This window comes from Vicugna pacos, chromosome 6, assembly GCF_048564905.1.
Source record: "Vicugna pacos chromosome 6, VicPac4, whole genome shotgun sequence".
NCBI lineage: Eukaryota > Metazoa > Chordata > Mammalia > Artiodactyla > Camelidae > Vicugna > Vicugna pacos.
In genome coordinates this window covers 65,743,217-65,770,019 of record NC_132992.1, presented here as the reverse complement: position 1 = coordinate 65,770,019, position 26,803 = coordinate 65,743,217, and the positions used below count along the sequence as shown (strand labels likewise).

Sequence of the window (26,803 nt, the reverse complement as noted above, 5' to 3'; positions counted from 1 at the left end):
CCCACTACTCCCTCAGAGGATGGTTCTGAAAGGGAACTTTCCACCCTCTGCCAATGTTGGTGCTCACACCTTTGGGGCCGGTCACAATCCAATCTGGCGATTTGAGGGGTAACTAAAGTCATTGCCAATTCCTCTGTCTGAACATCCAGCTCGCCGTTGTCCTTTACTCTGCTGACTCCTCAACAGGGAGTATGATATCCTCTCAGGGTTTTTGGCTCCCATTGTGGCTGGTATTGTACAAGGGACAGCATTCTTGGAATTATGGCCAACAGTTGACGTGGGCAGGACCTGGGTCCTCAGATGGTGCCTTTCTGCTGCTCCACCCTCTAGAAGCATGGCAGTTAAAAAAAAAAAGTAAGACCTGCAATTGCATTGTCAAATCCCAACTTACCGTAAGGAGATCTCACAGATCAAGGGCACGATTGGAGAGAGCTCTCTCTGCCATTCTTTTCCTCTTCAGAAGCCCTGCATTCAGGACATACTGGATTAGCCATTTCTAGCTGCCTTCGCAGTTGGACTTGAATGACCAAGGCCTTCTGGCTGGTTCATTCATTCATTGTTTCCTTTCAGATTTTAAGAGGCACTCCTGTCGCATGAGCTTCTGGAATGGTCTGTTTCCATCAAAAAGGTCACTCACTCAGAGTTTTCCTAAGGCCTTGACACCCCTGAGGAACTAGGGACGCTGGCCAAGAAGGAGATTGAAGGACCACAAAGGAAGGGTTCTTTTCTGGACTTCCAAGGGGTGATTCATGCTTCAAGATAAAATGTGCTTCCCGGGGCACCCTGGTTTCATTGTTTGCACAGTCAGTGTAGGGACAGGTCTGGTACAGCAAGAGGTCCACCTTGCAGAAAATAACTGCTGTTCTTTGGAGCAATGATGGGGACCTATTTTTAGGCCACTGCCAGCTCCCATCTTCTTTTCCACAGCTGTCCTTGGCCAGACCCCACTTAGTCTCCAGTCCCTAGGACCCCCCCCCCACCCCATTCCCAATCGAAAAAGGCTTTCTAAAACCAGAAAGAAGGCAGCCAGGGCGTTGGTCTTACTTTCATCTCCCATCTTAAAACAACCGTGGACAAGAAATATTGTCACCACTGGGCAACATAAGCAGTGACTCCAGACTTTTGTTTTGTAATTGTGTTTTTGCCTGCCACAAACAAGGAGATGACTTTCCTATGCTGATCTGTCAATGCCTTAAAACTTTCATATAGCTGGCCCAGTATCTAGCACACGGTGAGTACCTATTAAATCATCAGCTGTGGTCCTTGGATATGATCAGAGACCCAGATTTCTAGGTCATTAGGCGATGACATTTGTGTAGGAGCTGATGGTTGGCAAAGGCTTCCGGGATTAGGAAATCTGGGATCCCTCCCTAACTCGCTTGTGCGACCTTGGATGGCCTGTTTCCGCCCTCTGAGATTTAATTCCACACGTGGAACTGTAGCTGGCTTCAGTGATGATAGCAACAATAACAAAGACAGCCACTGTTTATTGAATACTTATTATATGCTGGGCACTGGGCTAAGTAAGCACTTGATATAGGTTCTCCTCACACGGCAATGAGATAGCTGTTATTGATTATCTCCATTTTACAGCTGAGGCTCTGAAAGATAGTCATTGCACATGTCACACAGCCAGCAAGTAGCCAAATTGGGGTTTGAACGGACATCCGTCTGATTCTATCGTGTTCTAAAGCCCTGGATCTCGTGGTGGAATAAATGTTGGGAGAAGGTAAGAGAGGAGCTACTGCTAGTTAAACTATAAGAAGGAGAGCTGGTGTGGATTAAACACAGCTAGTTAAAAGGAGATGGACGTCGAGATTCTCTTTTGAAAATCAACTTCCTGGCGAATGTTTGGGAAGAAGAGAGAGGTCGGTACCCCGCTTTGGGGAAGTAGACCAGATGGCCTGGGGGTTACCATAAGAAGACCAGGCTTTCTGCTTGGCATAGGAATATATCTCATAAACCCCATTTCATTGTGATGCCATGTTTTCCTCTTACTCAGCAGGCTCTCTGGGCAGCATTTTTCTTGTCACCCTACTGCCACTAGGCATAGTAGTTTATCTTTGCAGATTCTGGACTCCAGTCCTCATCCTCCAACCTAGCTTCTGGACCTTACCCTGACCATCCTTATAGTCCAGCTGTGGACACCCTGATTATGACCCTGGGGCCCAAGTATACTCTGCAAAGTACAGCAAGCACTGGATTATCCTGTTCTTCTGAGAAAATACTTGTGGCCACTGATTACTCCATTCAAAGGTGACCAGCTAGTTCACTGAAGTGATTCTCATATCTTTCATCCCTGTCTGTTCCAGGCAAGTTAACATTGTGGCTTTTCTACATTTTGAGATGTTTGTGGAAGAGGAACAAAGGTTGAGGTGTTGGCCTGGGAGAGAGGGGCTGACCCCCTTTGAGAGTTAGCATGATGGTGTAGAATGGAGTGACATGCTAGGGGTCAGAATACATGGGTTCATGTCTCAGTTCAGTGACTCCAGGCATGTGACTTGAGACCTTTGGCCTTTTTTTCCCTTATCCATAAAATAAAAATGTTGGAAGAGATATTCTCTCACATCTCCAGCAGTAATGCTTGGATGATCCAGTGGAATCTGGATAATTTGGTCCTTTTTCAGATGATAACTCAGCTGGTCTGGAGTTGTAGGGTGTCAGAGCTGGGAGAGCAGAGGTGGGGTTGAAGGAAAAGGAAGCCACATTAGAAGTTAAGGGACAAAGTCACAGCTGGAGTAAGTCCCTTCTTAGAAAGGGGGACTGGGTTGGTCATTCCTCCTTTGTTTAAATGTGGCAGCTGAGAAGTGGTGTGTCTTCACCCTTATACTGGCCGTCTTCTAAACCATGGAGCACACCTCTTGTATCTTGTTTTAAAACTTAAACTTCACACCCCCCTCATCCTCTGACTGTCCCCAGGTGAAGGCAGCAGGGAAGTCATGCTTTGGTTATGTCTTCCATTCTGCACTTGGATTTGCAGACTCCAAGGCCTGGTTCAGCCCAGGATCTTCCCAGGGCTCCCAGGCATGGAGACTTCAGCTGAGGCTTTCCGGGTGACTCTGAGTTAGTGAGAACATATCCCACTTCTGCTTCCCTGGCTCCCCATGAAAGAGCAAGATCATACTATAAGCTCAGCCTAGGAACTCAGGGGGTCACAGCTTCTCTGTTCATGACATTGGGCCGCCTCAATTTCCCTTTGAACAAGCCATTTGTCCAAGGATTCTGCTCTCCACTGGGACCGCTTCTATTTTAATTTCATCATATCCAAGGTTGCAGAGCAAATGATCTCCTACTGAACCCACCAAACCCATCTTTTCTGTCCTGCCTGCCTTGCTTTTTTTCCTGAGTTCCTTATTGCCCTATGGCAGTGATTTCTAATTGTGGTTGCCATACCACTGGGAATCTGAGAGATGATTTTTTGTTGCAACAGGGAAAAACATTTCGTTTTAATAGCTATGTTTCTAATGAGTGTAAAGAAACATGACTCATTGGTATGTACTCATAATGTGACTTAATTTCGTCTCCCACTGTCCCTTGATGTTGATTCAGTGGCATTAGTTGTTCCCCTGCCCTGGGAGGAAAATCCCATCAGGCCCATAATGTTCCAGGTCATTCTTAGGCAGTAGAAGTTCTTGTGGTCACTTTAAGTCACAAACATAGTCTCAATTCAGTACTTAATATGTCCAGTCCTTTGTCACTGGGCTGGGAAGGACAAGAAAGGCCTTGCTTGGCCAGCACTGTTGTCTGCCAGCTCCTAACTTCCTGGGCTTGGCAGGTACTTAATGCTGAGTCTCTTCTTGTGGCCATGGTCATCGGAGACTCTTTCCCCCCATTACTGGGACCATTCACTTCCAGTTGTCTTGAAAAGAGCAAATTATCCTCTATTCTAGATCCCTGTTCTTTCCTCAGCCCCTAAAATCCAGCGATTCACCTCTAGCCTCTTTCGGCTAAGGTCCTTCCATCCGTCTGAGCCACCCTCTTGGACAAGACCTCCTCTGAACTCGTGCGAGCCCCCTCTTGCACGTAGCCCACATAATCCAAGGAAACAGTCACACATCCTTTGGCACAATGAACCTGGGAACGCAGGCCCACTCCCCAGCTCAGCCGTCTCCCTTAGCTCTGCCCATAGCAGATGGCCAGCTTGCATCTCTCACCGCCAGTGTCTCAGGTATGGTCAGGTGCCAGTCCACCCTGTCCTCTCGGGTGCAGGGTCAGATATCAGATTTCCCGAGTGGTTCTGCTGAAGGACCTCTCAGCAGCTTGGGAGCGTCAGACCTGTTGTATCCAGGGCCTTGGTTAAGACTTTTGAGTTAACCTCCTGTTATGTGTGTGTCATCAAACCATGGCTGTCACAAGAAGCCCAGGAGTTCATGGATGTTACTGCTTAGGATGAGGCTACAGTACGTATATAACTGCAAATACAACAAATAAAAAAGGCTAACAACAACTCACATTTACTGAGTACTCATAATGCCAGGGACTGTGTTTGGGGCAGTAAACATGCTCTTTCCTGTAACTGTCACAAGGGAGGTACTTGTAGTATCTCTATGCCACGTATGAGTAAACCAAGGCAAAGAGAGGTTATGCAGTTTGTCCGAGGTCACACAGTTGGGATCAGAACCCGGATTCCAATGGCAAGAATCTGACCGCAGAGTGTACTCTTTTAAATGGCTACACTCTGCCTCTTTCTGCAAGGATAGCGGGCAGCCTTCAGTCGTGAAGGCAGAACTCAAATGACTGGGAAACGTGCCTTAGGACACATTGTAGGTTCCTCACTCTGGCACTTAAGCTCTCCATGTCTTGCTTTTCCCTGCTTTTCCAATAACTCCTTCTAGGCCCTTCACCAGCACCTAATCCACACGCCCAGCTCACCTGCCGCGCATCCGCCCCCAACCCCATACCTCATATTATTTTCCTGCCAGGAGGCCCTGCATCTGCTCTGCTGCCTTCCCAAATTCCAGTCCTTTTAAAAGTCAGAACCCACCTTTGCTGCAAAGGTATATTTGACGAAAACCACTTTAGCTGGGATCTTGTCTCCTCTTGCAATTTCCTTACTAAGTTGGCAATTATTCTGTACTTCTATGCAAAGAGCAGTGAAGGGCAGTTAGCATACCCAGAATCTGATCTCTCCGTGCCACTAACTTCCTGCTGCTAACTTGTACAAGATCTTTGACCTCTCTGAACCTTGGCTTCATCATTTTTAAAGTACAGGTGTGGATTAGCTCCTTTCAGTGTCCAGTATTCTGTGCCTTCCAGTCCCCCCTAACTTTTCAGCCCTTGAGGCGGGGGCCTGAGTCCGGCGTGTCTCAGTACAGCCCAGGACCCTGCACAAGCTCTTACACACAGACGGAACTTAACAGTAGCGGTTGGTTGGCTGGTGGGAAATGCTGTAAGTCTGCTCTGGGCTTGACCCAGCTTTTAGAAATCGCCTTCCTCTGGGTCATCACTGCCGAAGACTTCACAGTTTTCTTTTCTGCACAAGTTTATAACCAAAGTTTTGGGTCTAATCTGCTGCCTCTTTTCTTTAAGAGACCCAATGCAATGCTGTTCAGGCCCACGTGCCTTTATCTGCAGTTTCAAAATCCAAAACATTCTAAAACCAAAAGCTTTTTTTTAACTCACGTGATGGCAGAGCCTGACCTGGACGAACACAAGGCCACTGGTGGTCTCTTTACTCTGCGGAGAGTGAATATTCACAGTTCTGGTTGCAGAAATCTTCATGGGTTTGGCAATGCTGCCCCAGACGCTGCTGTGGGGATTATGTAATCTACTGGATGTGTTCTATATTACCTTTTAAAAAATCTAAACAATTCTGAATTCCACGTGTTTGGGATCAGAGATTGTGGTGCTGCGGTATTTCTCCAGGGGTGCTAATCTCAGTAAGGGGTCCTTGCGATGCGGGACTATACCAACATCATTGACCCTCGCATGACCTTGCCTCACTGGCCTTGCCCTCATCCCGGCCCTGGTTCCAGTACAATAACAGCCCACACCTTGGGTTTACCAATTTGTTTTTTTTAAATATTGCATCGCACTATCATCTATCCTGATTACTAAGCTTTTTACTGGCACCTCTTCAAGTATTGTATCCGAGTCTAGTGCCTTTCTTGCCTCACCCTAGTCCCAGCCCTGCTTGACTCCTAAACCACGAAGGCTTCCCTCTTCCTACTGTGATGTCTCAGGGGTGAACCGGCATGTCGTCAGGGTGGGAGTACCTACCTGCTAGGTATCTGCACTTCACTTTAATACTGGGTGGAAGAGGGTGGCTGTTGGCCCCTTGGCTGAGTCAGCTCTGCAGAGACTCGTAAACTGGTTCCTACATCTGAATGTTTCTTCAGAGCCCACGTCAGCCAGGTTCCTCTACTTCCTTCTGGGAAGGGATGCAGGTATTCATTTGAGAGTCAGTGTTCTTCTTAATCCGTACAGCTGCTTCCACCTAACATTTTAAAATTAAAAAATAGGGGAGGGTAACAGCTCAGTGGTAGAGCATGTGCTTAGCATGTGCAAGGTCCTGGATTCAATCTTCAGTACCTCCATTTAAAAAAATAAACACCAGGAAAAAAATTCTTTTAAATATATACACAAATACTCCTGGAAGAACATGAATACAATAGAAAAATGTACAATGATAGAGTCTAAAGTGTTCTATTCTGTTTTATTCATTTTTTTGATGAGGAAACTGAGAGGAGAGGTAATAGAGTTGGGAGGGTTAGTGCAAGAGCCAGGCTCAGAAAGCTCTGTCTCTGGACCACCCACTAGCATCCCAGAATGGCAGGCTACCCCTTTCCTTTTCTCCCAGTCCCCAGGTGTCCTCTTTGGGGAGGACACATGAATCAGTTAGCTATCCCCTCTTGACTGAAGGACACTTCTTTTAACCCTTTGTCCCTCTTTGGCAGTGACGGGCACGCCTGTGGGAATTTAGCCTGCCTTTTCCCTACCATTAAATAACCAGCCTCTCTCAGATTCTGAGCCCTGAGTATTTCTGACCTGCCTTTTTAACCTTTTGGAGGTCCTCTGAGATCATTCCTCTATCCCTATTCCTGTCCATGATTCCTTGTGATATAGCATTTCCATAAATATCCTTAAGCATCTTCTTACATACTGTTTACTCAATCTTCTCATCCATTAAGAAGATATTCCCCAGACCAAGTCTGGCACCTATTTCTTTGACTTCTTCTAAACACATCTTTGCCTCCAGACATTCAACCATTTATCATTTCCCCGGGGCCTGCAGATGGCCTGTGGTCTTCTACCTCTTGTCATTATGTGCTGGAAAATGCTGAGGTTAGTCTCATTTAAATTAATCGAGAAATTCGTGAAAATTGTGAAATGAAATTCCCCAAAGGTGTCCAAATGAATCATTTTCTTAAGCGCCATGGACTGACCACGTCGTGTACTCATCATTCAGGAACTTCATGTTGATGTTTGTAAAAGGCCGTTGAATTTATCCTGTGGGATTGATCATTTGAAGCCCCCTGAATCTGCTCACCGCTCCATTTCCCTCAGCACCACAGTTTCCCTTGCTTCTTGGGGCACAAAGTAGGGGCCCCTCTTTTATCGAGTAAATATTTTTAATGCCTCCTAATTATTCCGACTCAAATTCGTAGATAATATGACACACCTACATACATAAATTTTTAAAAAATCAACATAATGCCTAAACTGTATTACAAAAGAGAAATAAAGGAAAAGTTAATTATAATACAATGTCACATATTCTAATATGGGCATGACTCCCCAGAAAACAGAAGGAGAGTCCAATGCTTGAACCTGTACATAAAATCACTGCGAATGAAACAGCCATAAATACACACAACAGGCAGGTGTGTAGTGTGGGTGACTCCAGTACCAGGAGAGGTGCTGCTGAGGTTGACGTGATTTTCCCACATGGTGAACCACTCTTGGTAAAACTCCAAATGAAGAGCAAAGGATCCCCTTGATTTGCACTCCAGTGGCATTCCTGGAAAATTCAGTGTATGCTAAAACCATGCAAAAATCCTGTGCTAATTTCAGAAAGGGAGTTTGGTTCTAGATGCAGATAATTGTAAACGGACTTTTCACCTCTGTGAATGCCCAGCTGAATGTTCTAAAGTCATATGGGAGAGTTCTTTTGTGAGTTGTTGTGGGAGCCGCAGGGTGTCCGGCATTCCAGGTCCCCACCAATAAGTACCTGTAGCACTCCTCACCCACCAAGTGATGCAGACTGAGGGCCCTCACCGCCCGCCATCCCACGGGGTGGCCCTGTTGAGAACAACTGCTGTTCTGGAAGAAGGACCGGGACTGGGAACTGGGAGACCTGTCTTCTAGGTCTGGCTGTAGTGCCTTAGTACTTATGCCACCTTTACTCTAGCTGCCTGGGTTCCTCTCGGTAAAGGGATTATAGTGACACTCGTGTCCTGCTGGCCTTTGGGACTGTGGCTCATCGTGCTCCCCTCCATGACCTCAGGGCACCCTGAGCATCCACATGTGCCCCACAACATATGTCCCAGCCACAAGCTCTCCCTTGCTGTGTTTTTTTTCCTTAGCGTTAAACATCCTTAGGTCTCCCTTATCTAGGAAAGAAGAAAAGAGGAAGGGAGAAAGGACCTCCCTGCTCCAGCGGCTTTTCTCTCTCCTTCCCTTCCCAAGCAAACTTCTGAAGGGTCACCCGTCCACACTGTCTCAGCCACCTACCTTTGCAGTCACTCCTCCTTCTTAAATGGTCCTCAATGACCTTTTTTGCTGCTAAATCTCTTCATTCCCTGTCTGGTTTGTCTCTGCAATTGACCACGATCACTGACACTCTCCTGCCCTCATTTCCCTGGCGAGGTCCCTTCCTGGGTGTCTTCATCCCTTCTTGGCCCTTTCTGAGGCCCCTTCACAACACTTCATCCTCCACCAGCTCCGGATGCCACCCCTCGCACCTTCTCCCTGGCGGGCTCCTTCTCTCCGCTGCTCCATCCAGTGGGGGTCTGACACCTGCCTCCAGCCTAGAGTCCTGGGGCATTTCAAACTTAGAGCACCTGAAACACAGTTCATCGTGTGGCTCCTCTAATACACACCTTTGCCTGCATCCTCTTCTCTCTGGGAATGACCCTGCCCTTGCCCAAGTCAGAAGTCTGGGTGCCTTTCTCAAACTCTCTCTTTCTCTCCCTCCCACCACCCCCAATAAGTCCCTCACCCAGCCCTGTCAGTCCTGCTTTCTTAATAGCTCTGGAGTCTTCACTAATTGGCTGCTTGACCCTTGTTGGCATTTGGGATGACAATTTCTATTTACTGTTTGGGCTAGATTAAAATCTTTACAGCCCCTCCTCACTGACGGGCTTAGGGTCCCCTAAGTCATTAAAAATACATCAATATAATTCTCAATTAGAATATAAAATCATGTTTTCAGAAATAACAAAATTTTCTTGTGTACTGAAGCCACAATAGCTTCTTTTGGAACCTCTCTCATTTTCTCCTCTTTAAAACAATTTTCTCTGGTGCCCCATCATGGCCAGTGCCCTAAGCACAGTCTACCAGGATGGTTGGGCAGTGCAGGACCACTTAGAATGTCAGCCGCTGTGGCCCGGGCTTGGGTCTTTGCCTCTGGGGTCCTTGCATGTCCCTGGTGGTGGACATAGATACTGAGTAATTGTTAAAGGAACATGTGAACGTGTTACAGCAACCTGAATCCCATCGAGAGACCAAGCGACACTTGGAGGGTTGAAGAACTCAGGTTTATTATGCCAGTGGGCCCAGAGGAATTAACACTCCAAACACTGGACCCCGGGAAGGCAATGACCCTGCCTGGGAGGTCTTGCTGGTCCCTTTGTGGGTTTTGCCCACAAATGAATTCAAATGAATGCATGAAGAATGGGGTGGACTTGAAGGAAGTTCATTTAAGTAAAAGGTTGTCAGAATGGAAGTTATTATTGTTATTAGGTTTCTGGTATTTGACGCTACAGTAGAATTTCTAAGATTTTATATTTCTGATGTTCTAAAAGCAACCAGCCCCTCTGCTGAACTTCAGCTTTCGCACCCCAACCAGCTTAGTGTTGAGTAGTCTGCACATAATAGGTGCATATAAGGATTTCTGAATTAATAAACAGATGAATTGGATAACAGGATGGTTTTCTCCAACCCCTTCCCTGCAGTGAGTCTCCTTAAAGAGACTCCATCAGTGATCTCTTATTTAAAGAGGGGCGTTATTTCAAGAGGCCACACCCAGCTGTGACAGACGGGGTACCTGGGGAGGGAGGCTGTGCCTGTCTGTGTGGGAGGGAGGAGGTTTACTTCGGAGCTGGGTGGCAGTGATGGTGGTGGGATGTGGGAATTGGGGCATTCCCCCCCTAGAAAGCCTGAGTGAGATCTCAGAAAGGAGGAACATGGTCTAAAGTCCTAATGTCAGGCAGTATGAATGGGACTAGCCACAAGTTTGTGGGAGGTGGCGGTGATGAAATACCATGAAACACTCAGAAGGCTGTGGCTTAACACATATAGCCTGACTCATTACCGTGGGCTTGTGGCTGTCAAAACATCTTCAGCAAATATTAACTACATACAAGAATAGATCCAGAAGGTTAATCAATCCTGTCCTTTGGTACTAATAGGGAGGCCTCCTGGAGGATTGCTGATCTTGGGGAGAGGAAGGAGTAAATAAGTGGAGAAGTAAGAAAAGGGGAGGGCCACACCAGAGATGAGGTGTATCTTATAGGGACCTTTTGGCAGAGCTGGAATTTTTGTATCCAGTGTAGACATGTGATGACCAATGTCCTTCCTGGATTCACCCTGCACGTCTGCTCCACCCCACCCCACCCCACTCCCTGTCTAAAGGAAGGGGCCCCTTTGTTGTTTTTTTCTCCAAATTTGTTATTTGGAAGTAGTTTCAAACAAACTTACAGAAAAGTTACCAGAATAGTCCAGATATATACTCTTTATCCAGAGTCACTATTTTTAACATTTTCCTCATTTACTTCATCATTGATGTTCTGTCTCTCTCTCTCTCTCTCTCTCTTTTTTCTGAACCTTTTTTTTTTCCCCTGAAACTTTGAAGAGCAAGTTGCCTACATCATGGCCCTTTCTCTCTGAATATTTCAGCGTGGATTTCCTAATACGGATACTGTTTTATAGAAACTTCAGTGAACTGAACTTTAATATGATAGTTTATCTAATCTGCTGGCTGTATAGCAGTTTTGTGATTGACTTAGTAATGTCCTTTACAGCATTTTTTCCTCTCTGGTCCAGGCTCCCACACTGCATTTAGTTGTCATGTCTCTTTAATCTCCTTTCATCCAGAACGGTTCCTCAGCCTTTGTCTTTCATGACATTGACATTTTTGAAGAACATAGCCTCCTCCTTCCCCTTAAAAAATATATGTATTCTTCCCTTTGGATTTGTGTGCTGATGCCCCACGTGTAGACAGGGGGTTATATGTTCCCATCCGGCATACGTGTGAGTGATGTTGTGTCCTTTTCTGTGTGTTACATCCAGAGGCACTGGAGGTCCGTCTGTCCCTTACACGTGGTAAGTTTGATCACTTGGTCAAGGTGCTGTCCTATTTCTTCACTGTGCACTTTCTAATTTTCCCTCACTACTAATAAGCAATCTATGGCAAGACACCTTAAGACCATAGAAATATCTTACTCGGCATCAACATTTTGCCTCAAGATTTACTATCTCCCCTGGATTTGCACATATTTCTGGATCCCAGGCAAAGGTTGGGAGTTCAAGCTGTCTGGGACCAGGTAACCCATTTTCGAGGGCCTTGGCCGGATAGGAGGGCCTTGCTGTGTGGGGCCCAGCCCTGTTGTGTAACCGCATTTCCACAATAGCTTGCCTCTTCCTACTCCCACCAGGAACAAAAGCTCATTCGTTATTCACTCAACTGACACCTAAGAGTGTTCTTATGAAAGCTTCTCAGCTTTATTTGGGCACAGTGGGGTATGAAAAGAAGGCTAGTGCCCTCTGATGTCTTTAAGAAGCCTACCGTAGGGTTGGAGAGACAAGACTTGATCACTTCAAGGTAAAGGACTTGTAAGTTGTCAGTACTGTAACCCCACAGGACAGCTCAATGTTTTAGAGTCTTCGAGAAATTTTAGAGAAGAGCCGTCCTGTGACCCTGGAGAATTAGGTCCGCCGGGAGTTTGGGGGAGGAGGGATCAGAGAGGGTTAGGTACGAAGCAGGGACCTTTTCACTAACATGGATAACCTTTGAGTGGACACTGAAGAACGGGTGAATGTGGGTAAGCGGCGATAGGCAAGGGCGTTCTGGGGGCGGGGCCGTGTGCACAGGGACTGGGAGGTGGGAGCTTGGATCTAACGATTGGTTCACACTGAGTTATGGACCAGCCTGGATAGGGCCAAGGGTTGGTGTAGGGGGCGCCTACCTCATGCCAGGCATTTTAGAAAATAACTTTTCTGACTCCAAAAGGAATACGTATTTGGTATAGGAAGTTTAGAAAAATAGTTACATAAAGAAACATTGTAATGAAGTCATTCTATTGTTTCGTCCAGAGAGAACCGGTTAACCGTGGTGTATTTCCTCACGTCTAAGATCTTCGGCATTCTTCTGGCAACACCTTTGTTTGGAGTCATAGACTCAGTAACCCCTCTTAACTCCTTAGAGAATATTAATTGTACTTTTAAAAGCATTTCATTCTGTTGACTTTATATTCATTTTGTTTTTTATCTAGAACTTCTGTTCTCAAATTTGGTGCTTCTTTGGGGGTTTGGGTTTTTGTCAAATGTTCAGTGAGTCTTGGTTGTGTTCCCCTCTCGGTATTATGAGCTTCTTCAGTCGCTTCTGTGTGAAGTCTGACTCCGTGCTCTAGAGCTAGCCGCCCCTGATTGTGGACGGGAGGGTGGGATGTGCCTGCTGGGGACCTGCAGGAGCTGTCTGGGTGTCCCCTCCCTCTCTATCCTAATTTCCTGGCACAAACCTGGTGGAAAGGTGGGGCAGGGGCCCACTTGCCCTGCTGCTCCAAATCCAATGACCAACCACTCAGGACCTCTCCTGGGCCCCTAGTCTGCTCACTCCAAACTTGGAGCTACACTCTGACTGAGTGTAGACGCCTCAGTCACACTGCTTGAGTTCAAATCCTAGCCCCGGCACTAACTAGCACTATGACCTTGGGAAAGCTATGTAACTCTGGGTCTGATTTGTAAAGTGGTGGAAGTAACAGTCTCTATCTCAAAGGATTTTTCTGAGGGTTAACTGAGATAATATGTGCTTAGAACAGTGCCTGGCAGATATATGTGGTGCATGAGTGTCAGTTATTATTATTATTATTATTATTATTATTATTATTATTATTATTATTGGTTTTATTTTGGGGTGTTATGTTTTCTCGATCAGCTTATCCTCATTGGCATCCATCTTCAGGGAGTCCATATAATTCCTTCTTGTTTTCTGGTGCTGTAATGCATTTATTCTTCTTAGAAGATAACTTTTCTGTCATTTTCCAGGTCCTTGGGGAAGACAGGTATTTGCCTCTGGGCTGTGATCTTGATATAGAGTCATGCATTTCCTCTAAGTTTTTTTTTTTCCTGTGAGTATGTACGAGTGTGTTGTTTTTGTCTGTAATACACAGAGGAGGACATCCACTGCCACCTGTGTCTGCTTACACAGGAGCCTGGCCCAGGGCAGGACTCGCCACCGGGGTCGGGTTCCTGGATGTTGACTCTGTCCTGTGTGGGTCTGGGAGGTAATGAGCTTCTTCTTGGTCTTCCTCGGGCTGGTTTGAGGCTGTCCTAATGGATGTAATAGGTCCTCTGCTTCCTTTGTCAAAAGGAATGTTAATTATTTTCAGCAGTCTAATTATGTGGCTAATGAGAGCCTGACTGAGATAACATTCCCTTTAATTACTCTTGCCTAAGTGCTGTTTGGAACCATATTTGAGCATGTGGCAAGGCTCAGTGCTTTCACAGTAGATGGAGCTGTCGGGGAGAGGCTGAGTGCGGGGCCAGGTTTGCTGGGCTCAGGGCTCATAGTGGAAGTGACTGGCTGCAGTCAGTGACCAGCCCGGTGTATGCTGGCCTTTCCTCTGGACCATTACTTAAAGGAAAGGGACAGTCAGACTGGGTCATGCGTAGCAAACAGCAACCATCACAGCTCCCCTAGAACAGCTCATTCTTATCTTCCCCCAATGTACCTGCCCTCCAGGCTCCTCCTGGCCAGGCCTGTCGCTCTTGGAGGACCTGCCCCCTTCCCCTTCCCCCCATTCAGCCCTTAGATTCTGAGTCCCTAATGTATGTCCAGTTTTATCCAGGACATAAAGATGCAAAGATAAGGAACTCATGGTCCAGATAGCTTTCCAAAACAAAATTTTGATCATGTCCTCCCCTCTTTGCCCAGGAGAAATGCTACATGTCTGTGTTCTGATCCCTTCCCCCTTCCTGGGTCTATCTTCTGGATTGTGGCCTTCCTTTGGTTCTGATGTGGTATCTTTCAGTCACCCGGCCTTTGTGGGCAGGTCTTGGAAGGCAGCTCTCCCACGTCTGGGTGGACTTGAGCAAGCTGGAAGGGGAAGCTCACAGGAAATTGCCATGAGACCTAACGGTCAGCTCCAGGGGCCCACTGCTGTTGGTAAATTAAGTCTCCTAATTCCAGTCCACACATGTGCATCTCTCATGAGTGGTGTAGGGGCAAGTGTGCTGGGGAGAACCTTGGCCTTCCCATTTTCTAGCTGTCAATTAACCTCTGAGCTTCCCTTTTCTCCTGAGTAAATCGGAGTTGATGCCTGCTTCATGGATTCGTGCAGGGGACTTGTGGGATGACCTGTGTGACAGCTGCCTGGCACATAGAAGGTGCCCAATAAACAGGGGTTTTTAAACACTCCAAGCAGCACCCCTTACACTGAGTGATAGCCAGAGACACAGGGGCTGGCCTTATTGTCTAATGGCCAAGGCGTCTCCTGGCCTCTTGGATATGTCACTCTTCAGACAGTGGACAGTGATTTTCATGGAACAAGGGTTTATCCTCCCCCATCTCACAGTGGTGGCCCTGGTTAACCAGGCCTGAGCCCGAGGAAGAGAGGGAGGGCAGCAAGTGTCTGTTCAGAAAAAAAGGGTTTCCAAGAGCAAGGAAGTGAAGCTCAGCTTTAGGTCTGTGTGTTTGGCAGCCTTCTGGGCACCCTTGGTAAGTTCTAGAGCAGTGCAGACCAGTGGAGCTTTCTGTGATGTTGGCAGTGGTCTACATCTGCAGTGTCCAGTATGGTAGGCACTTGCCACATGTAGCTCTTGAGCACTCGAAGTGTGGCTAGTGCGACGGAGGAACTGAGTTTTTTTATTTTATTCATTCTTAGTTCATTAAAATTAAATTCTAAATAGCCACATATAGCTAGTGGCTATCAAATTGGGTAATGCGGTTCTGGAATTTGTAGAAAAAGACTCCCTTTATGTACTTTCTGTTCTTGGTCTGGGCCATGTCTCCAGGCTGCTAGTTTGCACATGCCCTGTTTGCAGAAGATAGTCAGGATGTGCTCGGTTGCTGGCAAGGGCCAGGTGAATCAAGAGGAAAAGACAAAATCTGAGCTGTGCCCAGAAGGGTGATTTGGAGCCCCCAACGCTATCGCCATGCTGCTGAGATGGACCCACTGTTCGAGGCATCTGACCTGTTTACTCTCAGTTCCGCCCCTTCCTGTGTGCAAGGGGCAGAGCCACTGGTGTTCACAGCGGTAGATGTGGGCAGGTGGTGCTCAGATGCATGATTCTCATGCTGACTAAGTATGTTCCAGATGAGGGAAAATCACCTCTGTTAGTCAGGATTTTCTTGATTGCAAATGACAGAAAATACAACAAACTGGTTGGAGTAAAAAGACATATTCACTTTCCTGTTAAAGTGACACAGCCAGGCTAGAGAGGACCTGCTAACATGCTTAAATTCTTTTGATCGGAAGCAGATGGAGATTCCAGGCCATTAGGCAAAAGATTTCACCTTCCCTTCATTGGTTGATAAAATTGCCAACAACAGCTGATGCGGACTTCACAGTGTCCAGCCCCTGCCTGGAGGGGGCGTCTTCAGTTGACTGGCTGCATTTACTTGGTAATAAGGTGCTTTGTCCTGACCCAGCTGGCCCTGTAGGGATCACTAGATGAGGACTTTTGCAATCAGGGGCAGGGAATGTCTGACTCCTAATTACACTAAATTTAGCTACTCTGGTCTTGCTATTTCTCAAACTTGCTTAGCTTGTTTCTGCCTCAGAATCTTTTTTCTTTCTTTCTTTTTTTTAGTGGAAGTACCGAGGATTGAACCCAGGACCTTGTGCTTGTTAAGCATGTGCCCTACAACTGAGCTATTACCTTCCCCACCCAGAATCTTTTCACTTACGTTCCCTCTGCCTGGAATGCTTTTCCCAAAGCTCTTTCTTTGGGATGAGAGAGATGCACGGTTTCTATGCCCCAGTGCTAGCTCCTTAGGTTTAAGACTCGCCCTCCGGCAGCCAGTTTCTTTCTGTCCCTACCAGGCCTTTCCCCTTCTTCGTGGCCTGCTAGCAAACATTACAGTATGTGTCAGCTGCCTTTCTTATTGTCTGTCTCCCCAGAGAGCTGTGCACTCCAAAGGGGCAGGAACCTTGTCTTGTTCACACTTCGTACAGTGCCTGAGCTTCAGCAGGGACTCAACGAATATTTGTTGACTACTGGAGTACAACACCTCATATAAACAAACCAGCCTCCACAGGGCTTCTTGGACCAGGTCCTCTGGTTGTTTAGAAATCTCTGGGGGTGACTTCGCTATAGATGGCTGTGAAGAGTAGGATATTGGGTGTCATGTTGTTGGGGTCCAGACTTGTCCTCCAAAAGACCCACTGGGCTTCTTTCTGCCACCACTGGGGAGCAACAAAGGCGCAGGGTCCCCACTGCTCCAAAGGCAAAGGTTCACCTGCGGGACATCATAAGGACACTGGCAATAATAGGGAGAAGCAAGATAAGTTAATTCCTGGTCACTTTGCAGGTGAAGCTCTGAGGCCACTGCCTGTCCCTTTCCAGCTGACAGAAGGAGCCTTGCTGCTCACACGTGACGAGTATTTGGGGCCCCTCAGCTGCTGCCTGGTGGGATCTTCATAGGGGATTATTGATGAAGGGGAGGTGAGGCAGCTCTTTACAGTAACACATGCCTCGCTCTGGGACGGCGGCCAGGCAGCTAATTAGAGAGCCCAGCAGCTGTCCAGCCTTTCAGGCAGCGAGCAGCAGCTACCCAGTGCCAGGGGGTGGGAAGGGAGGGAAGGAAAAGGAGCAGTGGGCCAGAGACCATCCTCCAAGGCGGAGGGAATGGGCAGTCGGGATTGATTAGGGGTGGGGGACATCGGGAGGGGTATGTCAGGTAGAGTGGGCTGGATGGGGAGGAGGAAGGAAGGAGAGGAGGGTGTCAGGACTGGGTAGCCTGCAGGTGAGACAGAAGACAGGGTGGTAAGGTGTCCAGCAGGCAGGGACACCCAGATTCCGAGCTCAGAGTGAGGGGCGTGGAGTGGAAGGATACAGCTGAGTGGAGTGGGGGGCCCATCCCCTTTCTCCCATGCCAGTCAGGCCCCAGAGCAGATCTCTCTGCTCCCCAAGCTGACTAGACACAGCCTTTCCCCTGATCTGGGGGATTTAGAGTTCCAGCTGAGCGTAGTCACTCCTTGGTTTGGGAAGTTGCCAAAGCCACTTGCGTTCAGGGCTGGTCTTACTACAGGACAAGTAAAAGCAATTGTTCTGAGTCACATGGGAAGAACTGGGGAGGCTTTGAGTAACCAGAGGGCTCCCCAGTGGGTCTCTGGGTTATCTTTACTTCATGGGCACCTGGGGTTGGGGGGGTTTGGGGAAGAGGAGAATAGGGGAGAAAAAGGGATAGTGTTTGCCTGCCGCTTCCTGGCTTCTGTCTTAGGTTCTGGGCCATGGAGACGGGTGAGGGACGGGGGTAGATTTGGTTTTGATGTTCCACTGAGAGAAGAAGAGATTCAATCCTGCAAGCCCAGCTTACCCTACATAGTTACAGGAGAGGAGAGAGAATGATGCAGAGGGAATTTCCTGCCAGCAGCTGCTGGTTAAACCTCTTTGGGAAATGAATCCTACGTGCATGAAAACTGGATGTGCCTTTTGAGAGTGCAAGCACATTGTAGAAATAACAGAATAGGCATTGTTGTTCTCTGACCTGAGCCTGAGCTTGGCCCCTTGCCCACGAGAGAGCCTGCAGTACTTCCCAGGATGCCTGGGATGCTCTGTTCCTGCCCCATCCCTCCTCGTGTGACATGTCTTCTGCATTGTCCAGACCCAAGGCACTCACCCCTTCTAGCCTCACCTCTTAGCTCCGGTGATGGCTCTTGGAAGTGGGAGAAAGGAGAGTGAGCACCCTCCTTTCTTCCCTGATCTGCAGAGACAGCCCTGGCCATTGTAAACCAATGTTTATGGTGCTTTGTGAGAGAGAGCCCTTCCATGATGGTGTCCTAAAAACTATAGAATACCAGGCATCACTATGTTTGGTTAATAACACCAGATGTTGCAATCAACCAAGAACTTAGCTGGACCCTTCTCTACCTTCCTTGTCCATCTATCTAACAGAAGTTTCATGGTCTCAAGAAATTCACCATGTGGAAGGGGAAACAACACATAATCATTTTAAGACGGGACAACATGTTTCAACAGGAGGATGTCCTGAGTCCTGTGGGAACATCAGTAATGGAATAGCTGGAGACTATGGGAAGGTGGCGTCACAAAGGAATGAAGAGGGGACAGGGTCTCAAAGGCGGAGTGTGTGTGGTGGGCTGTAGAGGAGGGCAGGTAGAGAGGGCTTGAAACCCCATGGTGGTCTGTGTGTGCTCCTTCAAGTTTACGGGGCATTTGGACATGCTGAAGGAGAAGCTGGATGGACAGACTTGACTGTATGGTTACAAATAAGCGGTTTACAGAATGGATTAAGCAGATTACACTGAATGAAGGACGTGTGCCTTAAGAATGAGACTGAAATGGGAAGCAGATGAAGGGATGCTATATGGCAAGAGGGCTGACTCTGGAGCCCCAGGACCAGGGTTTGAATCAAATGTGTGGATTTGGCCTAATTTCTTAATGTCCTGAGACTCAGTGTTTTCATCTTTAAAATGCAAGCAGAGTTGGGGTGGGGGCGGGGCAAGGCAGGGGAGGTTGGGATAATTCCCGCCCTCCCTGCAGGAGTTTTGGGAGAATCATGAGAGATGATACACTTGAAAAAGCCTGAGTTCTACCCACATGTTAGTTGTATAAGGACTTCACACATTCCTCTGCTCTAAAGCCTCTGGTTCAGGTCACGCAGTCCGCAAGGGAGCCTCATTCCCTCTACAGCTGGGACTGACTCTGAGTGGCCGTGGAGTGTCAGAGGGGTCTGGGGGAAGCTTGGAGGCAGAGGTGGGACCCCTGCTGTACCATCACCTGCATGTCCAGCCCCCACCAGTTCCCTGGGAAGAGCCTGCAGACCGGGAAGCAGGAGGCGTCCAGCGCGAGGCGGGCCCCAGGAGGGAGTCTGTTCTGATGGCCGGTGCCTCGTGGGCCAGGGCAGCACCTCCGCCAGCAGCAGGCTCCCAGGGCTGACTGCAGCGACAGGTGCGCTGCGCTGCCAGGATGTGGGCTTTGGTTTCTGTTTCTGTTTTGTTTTTGACTCGTGCTATTCGTGTGGCCTGCTTAGGGCCCAGAGAAGGGGAAGTGCCCGTGGGTGGGACTGAACTCCCCAGGCACAGCGTCATGGTGGCGCTCGGGGCGGAGGGTGCGTTGGACATGCTTCACTAAAGCTCTTTCCACCAGGTGGTAGGTACATGTCAGAGTGACCCCTGCCCACCATCAGGCAGGCTGGGAGAAGGGAGGGGTAGACAGGTGGGGCAGGGTTGGAGGCTCCTGTTTGTGGAGGAGCTGCATGGGGACAGAGACCAGGAGAGCGTAGCGCCCTCGGCACGTCCTCTGTCCTTCCCTTCTCTCAGTGTGGAGGCCCCGGGGGGTGTATGCCCTCCCTGCTCACAAGCACATGTGCACACTGTGAATTTCACATCCCTGACCCTTGCCCTTTTACTTCTCTTGGCTCCCCTGCTGCCTTGCAAGTTGTCAGCTTAGGGAGCAAAGGCCTGAGTCACCCCTGCTCAGAGAGCCTGGGAGGGTGGGCAGGGGGAGGAGGGTGGCCGTGGGCATCAGCACGGGGTGGTGCCTCTGTGGTCCACCTGCTTGGCCGTTCACTAGGGGATGATGCCGACTCCCACCCACCGTCACATACCGTTCTCGGCTTCTGAACAGCCAGTCCATCCTTTCGTAGGGCCAGGCTTGATCTGAGCTCTGTCCTAGGGCACGTGCAGAAGGTGCCATATCCAAAGGGTTTGCGGGGAAGCTTCAGCACCTTCATATTAAAAGAACAAAAATGTTGAAATCTCTATTAAGTGGTCAAGTCTTAGGGATATATTAAAAATATATATGTGGCAAGGGATGTTGTAAATATGTGCAGGTATTATATATATATATGCAGATTCATATCAGCATGTGGTCAGTTACCCATGTTAATAGGAAGGGCCTCAACAGCAACAGTAAAATAATCGAATAAAGTAAGTATCACAGTGTGGGATTGTGGGTGGAGGGCTTCAGCACACAGCTTGTTGGTGTGCTTGTTTCTGTGGGTGCAGTTGTGCTTGGCTCCCCAAACGCTAAAACAAAGGTTGTACGTTGTCTGCCTTCTGTGAGGTTCTTGAGTGTCCTTGAGAACAGATGCATCCACTGCAGGGTGAAGGTGAGAGTGTAATTTGAAGCTAAATGAGAATGGAGCTGGATTCTAAAATTATATCCCTGCTCAGATTTACAAGTGTGCACACACTCACTCGTGGCGCAGGGAGCCCCAAGTCCTAGCCCCCTTGCCTGGATCCATCCTTGGCTCTCATCGCGGGATTAACCAGACCGGGCAAACAGGATGGCAGAGAGGAGGTGGCAGGCTCCAGGAGGGGGCCCGGTGGCAAGCCCAGAGCCCAGAGCCGTGGTGTTTGCCACGAGGCTGCCTCTCTGGCTGGCTTGGTGGCCTGGAGCTGGGGGCAGTTTAAGCTAATGAACCCCTCCTCTTTAATTGCAGGAACAAATGGAAGCCACCCGCTCACCTGCCAAGGGTCAGCTGAGCCCTGGGGCTGATGCTTGCCCACACTGCTGAGAAGGGCACCGAGGCCCAGCCAGGCACCAGGACAAAGGCTAACCCGGGACACTCCTGGACAGCGATCCTGATGTCTGTTCTGAGCCGTGCACTCCAGGGTGTGATAAGTGAGTATGTTACTGGCTCCCCAGGGATCACCCGCTCTTCCTGCCTCAGCAGCACGGGCACAGATCTGCAGGTGCCAGCTCTGAGCCTGTTTCCCATCCAAGGGCCTGTCACAGGGCTATGGTTCTGGAATGGGAAGGGGGGTTTCCAGCAGTTTCAGGCCATGTCACATGCTGGGGCATCTTACAGCCACATGGCCTCTAAAAACAGGGCCAGACCCAGACTGGCTGACCTGAGCAATGCGAGACACCCAGCATTTAGGAGACAGCATCTTCCCCAGTTCTCTCTCTTATCTGTAGGCTCATGGATGCTTTGGGCCCTGGGCTTTACCTCTGTGCACCTCACCTAGGATTCCATGAATGGTTCATGTGGCCTGGGGTAGAGCATCCAGGACACTGGCTGGTGAGGGATTTGTGGCGCCTTGGCTGCCATAAAAGTGGCTACCAGGGGGTCAAGACGAGCAAGTCCTCTGTTGCTTCCACCATGTTTCAGCCCCGCCTCATCCTCTTGCAGATGAGTAGGGCGAGGGGCCCCCGACTGTGGAGTCTCACCTGTCCTCACATAGTCTTTCTTTCCAGCCTCAGCCTCTGGCTTTTCTTTGATGATACTTTAAAAATGACAATTGGCTGATTTCCCAAGCCCTAGAGGCTGTCCCGCCTAAAGGGTGTTTTGTCTGGATAGGACAGACAGTCCCACTGTGGGCTCAGGGACCAGCAGGCAGAGAGCTCCCTGGAAGGCAGGGCAGGAAGGGTTGGTGCTTTTGCACTCGTGACTGGACAAGCTCCTCGGAGTTGTTGGACCGGTCCACGGGAGCCTGGGGCCTTTAGATTCCACGTGGGAGTTTGCAGAGAAGGAAAAGGGTAGCCAGGTATTTCTCAACTTTAGGTAGATCTTGACTCCACTGCTGGCTGAGAGTTTAAAACCTAGGGCTAGAATCTATTTTTCATTTTCTATCTATTTTTCAGCCTAGGCTTGTGAAATCAGTTTGTGATTGGAAAGTCTTCCAGGAAGTGTTTTATTGAGCTGGTTTGGAGGCGGGGTGGTGTGTGAGAGCCTGCACCATGGGAGTGGGGTGGGGAAGGGTGGAGAGATGGCCGTGGGGGCCACCGTGGGAACGCGGTGACTCAGACGGAGACCTATTCCTCGCATTACGCAGAATTCCCCAGAGCAGTCTACAGCCTTAAAACAGCTGTACCCTGTCATCCAGTGAACCCACTTGTGGAATTAAGAAATCTTTCATTAGGAAGTAGTCCCAGCTAAGAAAAGGGTAGAATTCTATTGTTATAGGCATAAAAAAGATGTTTCTTGTGGTGTCATTGTCACAGTGGAAATGGGAAACAGTTGTTCTCCCTTTGTTGAACATCTAGGTTAAATAAATTATAGTTTTCCGCTTGGTGGCCTATTATGCAGCCACTAGAATAAGGAGAACGTAGGCAATAAAAAAACTTAGAAAAATGTTTGTGATGCAATGAGTTAAAGTGTCAGGTTACAGAAAAAGTACATTGTGATAACTTGTAAAATAAACACACAAGAAAAGATTGCAAAGGAGAAATGATAATGGCTGCTAGTTTGCTGGAATTATGAATGCCTGTTCTTTCCATGATGCATGAATTTGTTTCTTTGAAAACTAAATTAAATCTGGATGAGTACACAACATACCAGTAATAGTGACTTTCTTTAAGATGCGGGATGGTGGGGGACTTTGCTTTCTAAGTCATTCCTTTCTGTAATGTTTAAATTTCAACTGTGAGCACGTGTCCCTTTTGTAATTGGGAGCAATAAAGATATTTTAACATGCTAGAATTAAAATTTTTTAAAGGCTTGATCTCCCAAGAATGAGGAGAAGAGAAAGGCTGAGTTGGTTAGCTGTTGATACCTGCCCTCATCTGTGTTTAAGGGCCTGCGCCTGTTGGGGCCCATTCATTCAATCCATTCATTCACAGGTGTCAGTGGGTCTTATTGCCAGGCGCTGTTCTAGGCTTTGGTTACCCAGCAGTGAACAAGGCAGAGCCCTGGCCTCATGGACCTTTCATTCTAATTGGGGGAGACAGACAATGAACAAGTAGCAACGTATCAGCAAGTGACAGTGCTGTGAATAAAACGGGATGATGTGAGTGATGGGGAGGCTATTCTGGATCAGAGATGAGAGAATTCTCTGAGGGGTGACGGTTGAGTTGAGATCTGAATGACAACAGGGAGGCAGCCATGTGACGTCTGGGAAGGGTCTTGCAGGCAGCACACAGGATGCCCAGCCTGCGGGCCCCGCCCACAGGCTGCCCTTTGCTGCCTAAGCCCTAGTGAGCCTCTGTGCCAGGCTGATTCCGTTCCCCGAGCCCACTTGCCCCCCCTGCACCTGCCAGCTGGGATTTGCTTAGCATCTGAGGCCGTCTGAAATCCTCCCCCGCCTGCCGCCCTGTGTGGATCGGTTGCTTCTGACACTGGCTGCTGTTGCTTCAGGCACCCGGCTTCTTTGGGCAGCCTGCATGCTGGTTACTGCTCTTGGCTGGCATTTCCGTGGCAGGGCTGGGGTCTCTGAGACTCCCAGTAGCATTGGGGCAGGCTGGCAGTCAGGGAGGCTCTGAGTAATGTGTGTCCGAGTGAGCAGTCTTTGAATGGCACATGCCTTAAGACCCAAAGGAGAGGCTGCTGCTATGGTCCTGTGAGGGTCAGCTATGACCCTGGATGACCTTCATGTAGGTCCTGCTAGAACTTGGCTTCAGAACAGAACTGGGCCTCTCAGAACAGGCTGAGAGCCCTCAGTAGCTCTGACACCAGTTCTGGGCTTCACTGATGATCTGCCCAGAAGCTCATGTCCTTCTTGCTTCCGGTTGTCTCCCCATCTACCATCTCAGCTTCCAGAAGCAGAAACTCAGAAAATAGCAATGCCCTCAGAGGAACCTGTAGTCAGGCTCAAGGGCAGTGCAGCGTGCGGATTGGGAGTGAAGGCTCGGAAGCTGGGTTTGCATCCCAGCTCTGCCTTGTACAGCTGTAAGAACTCTGGCTAATTTTCTAGCCTTTCTGTGCCTCAGTTTCCCCATCTGTGAAACGGGCTTAGAGATTATCTGAGTTAATACATGGGAAGTGCTGAGAAGAGTACCTGATACTGTGACTTGGGAAGAGGCGGGAGGACCATCCCAGGGGGCTTTCCTGAGGGATGCCCTTAGCGAGAGGATGGAACTCTAAGGCATCTGGGCCAGCCAGTGACCACAGGTATTTTCCCCTCTTGCTTCCCTTCTGGCCCTGAAGCAAGCCTATGTTTTCCTCCACGCTCAACCTGATGACTGCAGGGCAGGCTGAGGCATCTGCACCCAGATGGCAACTGCCCACCCCTCATTAATTCCACTCCCTTACCAGGAGTCCAGACTCAGGGTCACTCAAGCGGTGCCCCCAGTGCCTTGCCCTCAGGGACCCCTACATGGCTCGTGCATCTCCCCAGAGTCGTGGCATTAATGAACTGTAGTGGTTTTGTTGCCGGGGGATGGGAAGTGAAATCTGGGAAGTGAATGAGGTGAAAGAGGAAGGTGGTATGGAAGGGGAAATCCCCATTTTCTAGCAAGATGCTCCTCTGGACAAAAGTTCCCAGAGTCATTGTCACCTTAGCTTCCTGAAATAAGATGGGAGTTTGGGGCAAAACCAAGAACAATCATCCCATCTGGTTTTGTCTCCAGCCTATCTCTGACTTTTATGGTGTTCTCTTTGCCCCTCTCAGTTGCTCGCTCTGCTCTCTGCCACCTGGAGGAATAGTTCAGCAGAGTCTGAGAGTGGCAGGGGAGATACTTGTACGGAGCAGGGCTCTGAAAGTCAGCCTTCCTCCCTCACAATCACCTGTCTCCTTGGAGGGGCCGTGCCCTGCCCTGACGAGTCACCTTGAGTTCCGGGCCTTTCCTGGAACTCCGTGTGCCCTGGCTCTCTCATCACACACGAGGGCTCTTGTACTTAAGTGTTGTTCCCCCAAATCCCACTTATGAAACCGTCCACTCTCTCCAAGCTCTTTTTTCTGCTTTCAGTCTTGCCCACACTCTCCTTTCTAACCTACCCTGAGTTTTATTTCCTGGGCTGTCCTGTCTTTGTGTCGTGGTCCTCAGGATGGTTGTTTGTGTCACCAGGAGAAAGAAGCCAACGTCCCCGAGCTGCGGGTCCTCCTGATGCAGATTTTCCTGGGGCTCTGATCCCAGGGCTGAACAAGGAGGTACTGGAAGGGTCCGGGGCAAATAACTCAGGCTGGGGGAGGCCAGGGCAGGAATAGGAGGCTGTTGGGCCCAGCAGAGGGTGGGTGAGCCTGTCCTAGCTCAAAGTTTAAGCACGGCTCTGGTGGTTATGAGAAATGGGTTTGGGGACTGGAGTTCTGAAAATCCACCCAGGCCAAGGCCTGGGTCTAATTTTAGCATCTGTCCCATCACAGTATGAGCTGCCATCCCAGCTGATGACACTCTCATATCCCCGTCCCTGTCTTCACCCTTACCTCCTGGCCTCAGCCAGCTTTCCCCATTCATCTTTCGTGGACCAGACCTGGCACGACTCCTCCATCGTGAGCTGACCTTGCCTAGGTATGCTACCCCTCTGCCTACCTGTGTCCTTCCAGGCACGGCGGATTCCGAAAACAGAACCCAGGCCTCGGGCTCGCCCTGTTCTCTCTCCCCCATCCTCTCTTCTGTTCGGCAGCTTGCTCTCTCTCTCCCTTTGACAGCTACTCCTTTAATCTTGTTTCTGCTCGTAAGGCTTGGGGGTCCAGCTCTTCCAAGTCACCTGCCCCGGGGCAGGGAATGACTGGAGCCTCAGACTTGTAACTAACTGGGAAAATATTCTTGGCCACCCCGAAAGATGAGGTCAAGAGGCAAGGAGAGGGGGGTTTTAAAACCAGCATCAAGGTAGGGGCTGACCTGAGTCATAACTGCACAGGTCACGTCGGGCTGTTGCGGGAGAGCACGTCTGAAGAAGCCCCTTCCTGCTGTGGGACAGAGGAGCCCAGGATACGAGTGCCAGTCAGATGGACAGACTGAGTTCACAGGGACCTGAGTCAGACAGGAGGCAGAGTGGTCTCCAGGCCACCGCCGTCCACCGGCCTCGGACCGTGGACCCCTCCTTGGTCCTCAGTAAATTTCCCTGGAGCCCAGCTCTGTCCTCTCCTCCCTCCCGGCAGGAAGGGTGCAGAGCTTAGCAACCTGTTGGGGGGGGGTGAGGGTTCTCAGGATAAAATGAGGGTGTGAGAAGCTTTGCCAGCAACGCCGGCCCATTTACTTACCCTTCTTTTGAAGCCTGGTCCTCCCAGGGCTGGTTCCGAGAACACTTGCTTTTCCTCCAACCTTCTCAGCTGCACGGGAGCCGGAAGCTTGAGTTGACTCTCCTCAGTTGAATTTTTTATCTCCCGTGGGAGGAATGTGTGATGATTGTTTGGCTGGGCTGCTGAAGACCCACTGGGTGTGGAAGGCTGCCCAGTGCTGGCGAGGGGAGTGGGGGAAATGACCCCACCGCAGCGGGGAGGGAGAAGCCGACCAGGAAGCCTGGCTCTGTGCCGGAAATGAAAGCCATCCTTTTATGAGCATTTGCTGTATCCGTAGTCGTGTTGATCTGTTAGCTCATTCATCCTCACTGTAACCCTCGGAGGTGCTTACTTAT

General features: G+C 49.2%; 1 protein-coding gene and 1 long non-coding RNA gene across 8 annotated transcripts in view; one reads left to right on the top strand and one right to left on the bottom strand.

The window, feature by feature from the left end:
- The window catches only part of TMEM229B (transmembrane protein 229B), a 38,751-nt gene that overhangs the window by 3,946 nt on the left and 8,002 nt on the right, over positions 1-26,803 (top strand). For 3 of the 7 annotated variants that reach the window (XM_072963263.1, XM_072963264.1, XM_072963262.1), the window contains exons 2-3: positions 21,008-21,189; positions 25,294-25,376. In XM_072963263.1, coding sequence (XP_072819364.1) covers positions 21,063-21,189; positions 25,294-25,376 — 210 coding nt within the window. In that variant the 5' untranslated portion in view covers positions 21,008-21,062. Of the gene's footprint in view, positions 1-21,007; positions 21,190-25,293; positions 25,377-25,614; positions 25,735-26,803 lie in introns of those variants that run through there. The other 4 variants (XM_006206949.4, XM_015241491.3, XM_072963268.1 and 1 more) reach the window with 4 other exon arrangements.
- On the bottom strand, positions 16,249-26,562 carry LOC140696957 (uncharacterized). The gene is made up of 3 exons (XR_012073698.1): positions 26,430-26,562; positions 20,171-20,290; positions 16,249-16,840 (listed from the first exon to the last, which is right to left on the bottom strand). It is a non-coding gene; the product is annotated as an uncharacterized lncRNA (long non-coding RNA).